This window comes from Dacryopinax primogenitus (genome assembly GCF_000292625.1).
Source record: "Dacryopinax primogenitus strain DJM-731 SS1 chromosome Unknown DACRYscaffold_15, whole genome shotgun sequence".
NCBI lineage: Eukaryota > Fungi > Basidiomycota > Dacrymycetes > Dacrymycetales > Dacrymycetaceae > Dacryopinax > Dacryopinax primogenitus.
In genome coordinates, this window is record NW_024467212.1 from 636,991 (window position 1) to 646,789 (window position 9,799).

The window sequence follows — 9,799 nt, forward strand, 5'->3', positions numbered from 1 at the left end:
TATGTCCCAATATATAGCGCGCTATTATGGGCTGCTCCCTGGCCATTTGATCACAAGCGTTGCTCGCCACCGTCGCCTCACGATCAATGTGGCGCCCCTTATTCCTACTCTTCCTACGTGCTTTGACCACGTCCCACTAACATGGAAGACATATTCTATATCATTGTGGCAGTTATCATTATTTACGTCTCGTATCGTTGGCTATTCTATCCAAGTGAGCTCTTACGTGACCAACGCCAACAGTCTCAGTCACAACAGATGATCAGGCAGTGGCACGCCAAACTCAGGGGTCACCCCAGCCAGCGGAGTTAATAGCGCTGCTACTCTGGGCTTCCGTCCTCGCAGAATAACACCAGAGATGGTGAGATGGCTCATAATGTACAACCATGATTCGCTCATGACGGAATGACTAGGTACAAATTGTTGCCACCATGTTCCCGGACATCCCAGAGTACGTGAAGCTACCCCTCTCGTTTTCTATCATTCTCAACGTAGATGTGCAGGGACAACATACGATATGACTTACTTCGGACAGGCAGCACTGAAAGAACAGTAAACTCTGTGTTGGAGAAAGGATTTTTGCCGGTGGTGTGTTCACTGATGCGATAGGGCAATCCTTATGGCTTATGTTATCCATCCATTTTGCTTCAGCCGCCCGCATCATACGTGAGAGAAACACCCGCTCGGCCGGCTTCCACACATGCTGCAACTTCTCGGCCAGCGGATACTCCACTATCTGCACCCAAGGCCGCAAGTCTGATCAGCCGTTTCCGCTTAGAGGATAGGATTGGGGATGATGGGGTGTCCACAACCGTCCAGCCTCCTGACACCAAGGCGGCTTGGGAGGCAACACCTCAGCAGAGGCAAGCTAGTCTAACAGAAAGGAAAAACCAGATGATTCTAGCTGCACGAAGGTGGGCTGTCATAAATCTCTACTAATAATGGCAACGCTGACTGATCGCTCCAGGCGATTAGTAGAGAAGCAGACGAAGCCAGTCACGACATCTGTATGAACCCAAATGGGGACAGGGTCAATCTCATCACATTGCGAGGGGAGGATAGCTCTGTCATACAGCACGTTCCTACGATGTGTACTTAGCCAGCACCTCTTTCTCTATAAGGGAGCGAGGTGGGCGCCTCCCTGTCCACAGCTCGAATTGTCGATAACCCTGCTCCAACAAAACGGCCAGTCCAGTGATGGGAGTCCAGGAAGGATTAACGCTTCTCGCGAGATTCAGCAAAGGCGTCAATGAAGGCTTATATGCCATATCGATCACGACTCCCTGGGACAAAGTGAACATGGAGGCTGGTAATTGGAGAGCATCTTTGACAGTGGGATCGGTGGTTGTAACTGATGCGGGAACTGTGGAGATGATGACGGATGGTGGGCTGTTGCCCAAGCCTTCCAAGCTCTCCATAATTCGTATGTTGTAGTCGTCAGGGAAGGACGAAGCCAACGCCTCCGCAGACGACCGGGTGCGATTGAATAGATCGATAGCACCGATGCCAGCCCGATGAAGCGCGTATACTGCAGCTCGGGAGGCTCCCCCTGCTCCTATCACCAGACCTCGTGCCCCACCAGGAGACACATTTTTCAGATTATTAATGATGATGCAGTGCATAGCCGCCCAGTCGGTATTGTCACCCAGCAGCTCCCGAATACCGTCGGGACGGCGGATTGGAATAATCGTATTTACGGCCCCAATGACCTGTGCCTCCTCCGAGAGGCAATCCAGTTGTGATATGATGGCCACCTTGTGGGGGATTGTAACCGATGCGCCTCCGAAGTTGGGTGCAGCGACGGCTGCCGTGATTCGGTTGTCAACAAAATCAGTCTCCAGAAGGTCGTAGCGATGAGGGAGACCAAGAGCACTGAAAGCAGTGTTATGCAAAGTAGGTGACATGGAATGGCTGATTGGTGTACCAAATAGGTAGAATTGCTCCTTCGGAAGGTGTCCAATTAAGTGGAGTGCTCGCTGGATTTCTGGAAAGGTGAGTTGTCCCGGCGCGGCCCTCGATGGTAGAAGTGGATGGGTGACAGGACTGAAAACAAAATTCAGGATGCGCGAAAGCTTGCCCTTCTCCCCCATGTTAATTGCTAACATCGGCTTGCGACCTGCCGCGATAGATCGCACAAAAAGTTGTAGGTCGAGATTATCTGCCTGGTCCCTAGCAGTGCCCACCAATTTGATGATATCGCCCAGTTCATATGCAAGGTTGTATTTTTGTCTCACTTCAGGGCTAAGCCACTTCATCGCCCCGGTCCAGTCGTGCCATGAGGCTATCAAGTGGGAATGTCCCTTTTGCGATATGATATGGCGTATCTGCTCCTCCGACCATGATATCTCGACATCAAGATATTCGCAGCCGAGTCGTAATGCGAGCTCAAACAACTTGACTGCTTCTTGCTGGGCAGTATCAGGGAATTGTCCGCCTTGAGAAGCGGTTCGCACAGTGAAGACAATCGGCAGGGTGGTCCTCTGTCGCAGTGCGGCAATTTGTGTTGCGACATACGTGCTCGGCGGCACGCTTGGGCGCTCGACCGGAGATCCTGTAGGAGATAAGAGATCAACACGTAGTTCCAGAGCGTCCACGCCCACACTGAGGCGATCGAGCAGTGGAAGGGCAAGCCTAATATCAGGGAATGTAAGTGACAAGAAGTAGGAGCGTTTTCCGAGCTGTATGTTCGGCGCCAAGTTGGGGCAAATGCCGGTGATATGCTCGAAATACCGTTTCACCTCCCCTTCTATACCGGTAGGACAGCATCGAATGGTGTGTTCATGGGCAACATCAATTCTGCCACCATTGCTTTCGGCTTCCGAGAACTTGACCGACTCTTGCAATGCCCTAGTAGAACTGACGAATTCGTGGCTAGACATTTCGGCATACCAAGGTTGCCTCCGGAGGAAGACTTCTTCTATAGCTTCCCCATACGCTGGCCTTGAGGTCTCCGTTCCTAGGTATTCAACGATCTCTTCGATCGCTCGTACTATGTAGACCACAGGGCCACAAGTTTCCGCGTAGTCCTTCAGTGCTCCACGAGCTGCAGGTGTTTCAACAATACCGCCTCCGAGACTGATGATGTGTTTCTTTTTCTTCGTTTGCAGCAGCTCTTTCAATATTGAGTGTTCGGCTTCTCGGAATGCTGCCCAGCCATTGTTTCTAACGAACTCCGAGACGAGCATGTTATGCCTGGCTTCGAACACGGTGTCAGCATCTGTGAATTCCCACCCGAGGGCGGCAGCTGCCAGTGTGCCGATGAAGGATTTCCCAGCACCTCTCATGCCAGTCAGAAAGACAGAGGCATTCGGGTCATGACGACGAGACTTAGAAGGTGACGCGGCTGCCTGAAACTCCACACCTTGGGTCGATAAGCCGATCTGTACAAAGTTATATTAACACTATAATGATTAGCCTTGTTGATGCACGTACCTTGTTCTCTAAGTCGTCCCACCAACTGGGCCATGTTTTGGCTACGCAGCGCTTTTCTTCAAGAATAGTGCCTTCTATAACAGTTGCAAGGACGCTGAATGCCATCGCAACGCGATGGTCATCGTAGCAGCATATGCTCGCTCCGCGAGTTAGCTGACTGATCGGAGTACCGTAGATCTCCAAGCCGTCATCAAGTTCTCTAGTACGCACTCCGAACTTTGCTGAAATAATATCAGTGGGATACAGTGTCAAGCGCGCACAATGCTCACACAGCTCGTCGATCATGGCCTTGATTCTATTGCACTCCTTCACCCTTTGATTTGCAATGCCTAGAATTCGTGTAGTGTTTAGTGGGGCATCGACCAGTGCTCTTCCCTGAAGTGGCGATCGGTTAGCGACCGCCGCCAGCACAGATGCTGTTAGAAAAGCGTCGGTCATAGGCTCCATATCAACGTATCCAATTGCCCGCAATTGACCGATAGGTGGCCCCGTCACAGTCGTTTCTGTGTCGGTTTGCACCACCTTGCAGCCCATTGGTTCCAAGACACCTTTAGCAAAGCCTGCATCGCCTTGCAATGACGTAGTCCCAATTCCGGTAATGGTACATGTAGTGCCTGTGATGGCTGCAATCGCCAGAGGATAAGTTGCACTGCTCGCATCAGACTCAATGGTGAATTCGGATGGGTTGCGATAATGCCCGCCAGGAATCCTGTATACGTCTAATTTCTTGCCTGCTGCGTCTACATCGCGAGTTACGGTGATGCCGAACGACTTCATGACGCCAATGGTCATATCGATGTATGGCTGCGAGATGACCTGGCCACCGACAAGCTCTAAGACAACGGGGGCGGAGGCATATGGAGCACATAGCAATATGGAAGACACGTATTGACTCGAAATGCTCGCCGCCAACCGAATGTGGCCCCCTCGCATGCCAGAAGGTGTCGCAGAAATTGACAACGGCAACGAGCCTATATGCTCCCGATATTCGATGGGATTACCGCTCGCCCTGAGGGCATCGACAAGTGGACCACAAGGACGTTGCTTCATCCGTGCGTTTCCGGTAATAACAGTGACTAAGCCCTGTCTGTCGGACTTGACGAGAGTGCACACTGTGGTTAAGAAGCGAGCTGCCGTGCCAGCATTCTGAAGATATATCTCTTTTCCAGCTGGGGGAACAGCCAAAGATCCGCCACCGCCTTGAACAACGAGAGTGTCGCCGTTGTCCTCCCATGAAAAAGTGGCTCCCTGGGTCGTACTAAGCCGAATGCGACTAGTATGCTCTTTGGAGGCTTACCTGAAGATCTGCAAGAGCTTGCATCATGACTTGCGTATCATCGGAGTGAAGAAGATTCTTCAGCCTACACATTCCTTCACCCAACGCTGCAAGGACCAATGCACGGTTGGAAATGCTCTTGCTACCGGGAGTTGCCATTCTGATTGGACTGTGCCGTGGGACGCTGGGGATGATTGTTATACCTTCTGAAAGTACCTTTCGAATCCTTTGGTCTGACACAGCCGATGCCTTCGGTTCAAATGTAGCGCCGATCCGAGAAAGAATGACTATTTTTTTCACTGGTCCGGCATTTTTTTTGTCCACCTTCATGACATCGAGAAGACGGTCTACCGTCAGCTGACGTGCCACTGGAAGTGACGCAATGCGGGCATCCGTAACGGATACTGGCAGATTGTACGCCTTCAAACATCGCGTCAACCGACCGACAGCGACTTGGTTAAGAACTCCAATCTGACGAGCAATTTCGGCTTCAAGAAGCATACCAATACTGACACATTCTCCATGTAAAATGGATGGAGTAAGGACAGCTTCGATAGTATGTCCAATCGTATGTCCAAAGTTGACCAAATTGCGGAGCCCAGTCTCTCGCTCGTCAATGGTTACAATGTGGGCCTTGACAGAAATAGACCCGACAATAACCGAAAGCAAAAGTCTCTGAGACTCAGAGCGAGTAGACACAGTACGTCCTGCGTAGAAATTCATTGCCGACTCGATCTGTACCGCGGATGTAATGTCCTCTGCTCGTGATTCCAACGTTGCAAACTCATTTTCATCCCAGATGGCAGCAGTCTACCATGCGTAGTTTGTCAGCTTCTAAGCTCACAGCAACAAAATGAAACCCACCTTTATAACTTCCGCCATACCGTTCGAAAACTCTCGCAAAGGCAACGTTTCGAGAAAGGCAGCGTCTATGAAGATATACTCCGGCTGCCAGAAGGCACCAATGAGGTTTTTTCCACGAGGGGTGTCTATTGCCGTCTTGCCTCCAACGCTTGAGTCGACCATCGCAAGGAGTGTTGTGGGAATTTGCACAAAACGGACCCCACGCATACTATGACGACGAGACTCAGTTAACATTAACGTCCGGCAAACACTGATGCTCACAACGTTGCAGCTACGAAACCAACTAGGTCACCCACAACACCTCCACCTAGTGCCAGGAGAACGGTATCTCTTGTGCATGCATTTGCAAGTAAGAAATCCTCGATCTCCGCTTTGCCTTCCCTTGACTTCGTAGTCTCGCCAGGCGATACTAAGTGGCTCATGAAGCGAGGACGTTTGTCGTCCGAAATCAATTTAAGCTCCTCGTCAAAAGCGGCTTGAAACGCGCTCAAGTGAAACTTGGCGACATGAGTGTCCGTGATCAGCACGTAAGTCGATGACGCCAAGTTTGTAAGAACCGTTTGGGCGATATATCGCTTGAGGTGGAAACCACAATGAATGCACTCTCTTCCAAGGATGGAAACTTTGCAAAGATCGGGCTGGTCGTTGTCAACCATGATAATGGTAGATGAGAGTTCACAAGGATGCTGGGCGAACAAGAGTGGTTGAAGGTGCGCTTTCTCTCAATCCCCTGCTGTATTAATGGTGTGGCAGAATTTGGCAGGGTGGCGCCCTTCGGCAATTCGGCAGGATCCCTGCCTAGACCCCAGACGATTCATCGGAAACCATTGCGCACGTGCTTCTATGTAATGATTACGTTTAACAAGTCTAGCTGCGCCCTGGCCTCTCTTCGAAGACTGACGAATGCATCACTGCGTCACGAGTTTTATTCACGGCTAACATCCCTAGAGCGATCGAAGTTATTCGTGATCTGGACTGGACAAGATCAAGCGCTTACCTCCCGAAAAGCTTGACCTTCATCCAGTCATTTAGGACTAAAAATCGGTTGCGCAGAGAGAGAAGATTGGAAATATAAGCGCTTCGCCAGAACAGGAAGGTGGCCACCCCTCCTGTCGCAAGCTAAATCTCCGAGGTAAGTTGAGTGCTGATTGATAGAAGGACATCACCAACATTCCCGTTGAAAAGAGGGAGGTCCGCGACAGCCTTTTCGGACCCAATATATGCCAGACTACCTTGATGGGAGTAATGAAATGGCTTGATATTCGCCACTTTATTGATTTGCTTCACAACTGCCTCTATCTCCTCGGGCTTTGCGTCCGGTGACACACGAAGAGAGCGGAGTGTTGCTTCCAGTTGCTCCTTCTTTGCCATTTGTTCCAGCACGCGGCCAATGTATTTCCCTTGCTGACTGGCAACTTGCGCGCTATAAGAGATCATCACCATTATTTCAATTCATCAAGGAAAGCTTCAGACGTACGTGGGCGCATATAGGGTCGCAGTACAATCCCCTAATGCGAACACTCCGTCCGCACCCAAGAGACGCAAATGGTCGTCAACAAGCAGACCCCTTCTCTGGTTCTGGACATTTGGCAACTGCGCCATGAGATCCCTCGTTATTTGTCGCGACGTGTTACCAGCTGCCCACACCAGTAGGCCATAGGGTATCTCCCTCAGTTCCTTGTTTTCTCCCTGTACAAGGACAGTCTTTTCCCTGACTTCTTTCACCATGGTTCGGGTCTAGTGAAGGTGAGCAAAGCTCGAGGGTATTTAGTGCTTGCGAGCCGTACTAGGATGTCTATTTTATTCGCCTTGAAAGTTGACTCGGTGTACTGAATGAGCTGTTTGGAGAATACGGGCAGTACATTAGGCAGGGCCTCAATGAGGCTAATGTGCAAATGGTTGGCAAGTTCTTGACTACATGTCAATGGGTGTAAATTAGAACGAAGAGCTAAATTACCCACCAGGATACCAGCTGTGCAAATCATCCTAAATCCGGACAATATAAATAAAAATGCTCGATGGGGTATGGGATGACACATACCACAAGGAAGTCGTGGAGCTCCCCGCTATCTAGAATGAGTACCAGGCATCAGCATCTGAGGAAGAAATTTACGCAAACTCGACACCGGTCGGTCCTCCACCGACAACGATGATGTGCATCAAGCGGTCAATTTCGGAAGGCGCCTGGCCCTTAAAGGCGGCTGTTTCGACACAGTCCATCAGACGTGTACGCAACTTAATGCAATTAGTGCTAAGTCTGTGATAAGCGGATAGAAGAACCTTCTCTGCATCAGGTAATTCTTTCAAGAAACAGGCGTGCTCGCGAATACCCTTAATACCAAAAGTTTGATTCTGCAGAAAGCTAAGTTGACAGACAAAAGAGAGAGATGAATACTGTTCACATACCTCTGCTCCTACCGCATAAATTAAGTAATCGTATGGTCTCAGGTCGGACTATGAGCATTGTGGGACGCAGGCAATAAGAGGCTTACATGGTTGTTGTAGACACGGCTCCTTTGATGTCACTATTGTCCTCGAAGGTCACAGTTTTATTCTTGACATCAACGGATTTTGCTTCGCCCTCGTACACTTCAACTCGTCGCGTTTTGTGTCGCGTGATGTATCGCGTAGGCTGAATGACCGATCTCGCTTCAAGTGTGCCCACCGAAACGGAGGGGAGAAGTGGGGTGAACAGAAAGTAGTTATGGGGGGAGATGACGACAACATTATAATATTCGGTGTCGAGCTTCTTGAGGAGGGAAGTAGCCGCCCAGCCGCTGCCCAACACCACGATTGTCTTTTTGGAAGGGTCGTGAGCCAATTGTTCGCCTGGATTTCGATCTCGCTGAACAACTGGAATCACGCAGGTCAGCAACGGAATTCAAAAGTGCAAGAACTGACTATGCATACCGTAAACGAAGGCTCCGGCCGAGAGAACAACAGTGGCGAGGGTCAGACGCCCAACAGTCTGAAGAAAAGAACGCCAACGCGACTGTCGCGCCTGCGATGAATATCAAAATGATCATTGGCATAGGATTCGAATCAAGGCTGCGAAGTGCGTACTGCGTGTACAGTTTGAGGGGCAGTCGCATAGAGTCGTGCCGATGTAGAAGGAAAAATGGGCGTGTGCTTGAGCACAAGTTGACGATTCAGGGCTACAAGCCGAAAGTTCGCTGTTGGACGAATAAATGACATCATAAGTCCCCTGTTGATGTCCCGGGGATGTCCAGAACAAAACCCCTCACCTCGAGCTGCAAACATTGAGTCGGAACAAGGACTGGAGGAGAGACGGAAAGACTGGGATGAAGAGATACGAACTGCTCAATATGAAGGAATAACTTCAAAACCACTACGCCAGGCTCGGACGCCGAAATAGCTCCCTCGGAACCAAATAGCGCGCCGCTGGGCAAGCACAGGAAGGCAGGAGTACTGCGATCCAAGGGATTGGCTCACGGCACATCGGCTTCCTCGACCACAGAATACTCCGCAGGAGTGGCGGTGCATTTTGCTTCCGGAATAATGGGCGTCTGTGACGCCATTCCAGGGTGTTCACCCATCCCAAGGAGAGGGGAAAAGCAACGACAGGGACGGAAGGTCATCTCTAGTTACTTCATCTAATACTACGAGCTATACTATGGCATACGGTCAACCATGCGGTCTGTCTCCCTCTATCGTCAACAATCGTGACAGGGCAGTAGTGATTGCATCATCGGTCTGAGTCGTACTGGTCTCAACCTTAATGTCCATACCGTATGCCTGCCCAGTATCGAATGCGCTGTTTACTGTCTGAGATCGAAGCGTTTGTTGACTTCCCTCGATCAGAGCGCGTCTAGAAAGCCTTATTAACCCCCCCCGTCCCCCCCGATGGAGCTTTCAACTTACTCTTCCCCAAACTACCGCCTCTTCCTCCTCGGTACTCAGGACTGCTGCGCACTCCATCCACTCCCCTACTCCGCTCCCATTCTCATCAATCATACATGCTACATCCCTCGTAGAGACAAAGACGGCTCCCCTCCTTCGATGGCAAGGGACGTGAGCTGCAGTCCTCCTCCTACCAGCGACCTCTTCCCCGGAGCTCTAGCAAGGGTAGGCAACACCCTTCTATCACATTCTTTCGTGGCAGATCTCGTCGATGATGCTACTTATTATCTCCCACAGAACAGCGAATGAAGATACACCACCTCGACCATCTGCCTACGTCTCGCAAACCCAATTATGCCACTATTC

The 9,799-nt window shown here is 50.6% G+C and overlaps 2 protein-coding genes across 2 annotated transcripts; both read right to left on the minus strand.

The window, feature by feature from the left end:
* Nucleotides 1-132: 132 nt before the first annotated feature.
* DACRYDRAFT_117861 (Pentafunctional AroM protein) lies at nucleotides 133-6,264 on the minus strand. The gene is made up of 11 exons (XM_040770471.1): nucleotides 5,834-6,264; nucleotides 5,573-5,780; nucleotides 4,730-5,518; nucleotides 3,702-4,680; nucleotides 3,433-3,653; nucleotides 968-3,380; nucleotides 652-914; nucleotides 504-588; nucleotides 414-451; nucleotides 267-361; nucleotides 133-214 (listed from the first exon to the last, which is right to left on the minus strand). Exons 1-6 carry the CDS (start codon nucleotides 6,226-6,228, stop codon nucleotides 1,083-1,085), a joined length of 4,890 nt encoding a protein of 1,629 aa, XP_040626567.1. The 5' UTR covers nucleotides 6,229-6,264; the 3' UTR covers nucleotides 133-214; nucleotides 267-361; nucleotides 414-451; nucleotides 504-588; nucleotides 652-914; nucleotides 968-1,082.
* Nucleotides 6,265-6,423: 159 nt separating this feature from the next.
* DACRYDRAFT_69423 (NADH dehydrogenase) lies at nucleotides 6,424-8,879 on the minus strand. Its single transcript, XM_040775901.1, has 14 exons — nucleotides 8,818-8,879; nucleotides 8,636-8,745; nucleotides 8,483-8,573; nucleotides 8,065-8,425; nucleotides 7,979-8,015; nucleotides 7,853-7,924; nucleotides 7,686-7,807; nucleotides 7,614-7,638; nucleotides 7,534-7,558; nucleotides 7,360-7,481; nucleotides 7,050-7,309; nucleotides 6,743-6,995; nucleotides 6,570-6,691; nucleotides 6,424-6,516 (listed from the first exon to the last, which is right to left on the minus strand). The coding sequence occupies exons 1-14, from the start codon at nucleotides 8,831-8,833 to the stop codon at nucleotides 6,498-6,500; spliced, it is 1,635 nt and encodes a 544-aa protein (XP_040626568.1). The 5' UTR covers nucleotides 8,834-8,879; the 3' UTR covers nucleotides 6,424-6,497.
* Nucleotides 8,880-9,799: the final 920 nt, after the last annotated feature.

Coding starts and splice junctions, on each gene's coding strand:
- DACRYDRAFT_117861 (XM_040770471.1), bottom strand. CDS start 6,228: ATGGTTGACAACGACCAGCCCGATCTTTGCAAAGTTTCCATCCTTGGA. Junction 5,519..5,572: donor GTATGGCGGAAGTTATAAAG/GTGGGTTTCATT, acceptor TACGCATGGTAG/ACTGCTGCCATCTGGGATGA. Junction 3,654..3,701: donor GGCCATGATCGACGAGCTGT/GTGAGCATTGTG, acceptor ATATTATTTCAG/CAAAGTTCGGAGTGCGTACT.
- DACRYDRAFT_69423 (XM_040775901.1), bottom strand. Junction 8,016..8,064: donor GCCGTGTCTACAACAACCAT/GTAAGCCTCTTA, acceptor GTCCGACCTGAG/ACCATACGATTACTTAATTT. Junction 7,310..7,359: donor CGAATAAAATAGACATCCTA/GTACGGCTCGCA, acceptor CACCTTCACTAG/ACCCGAACCATGGTGAAAGA.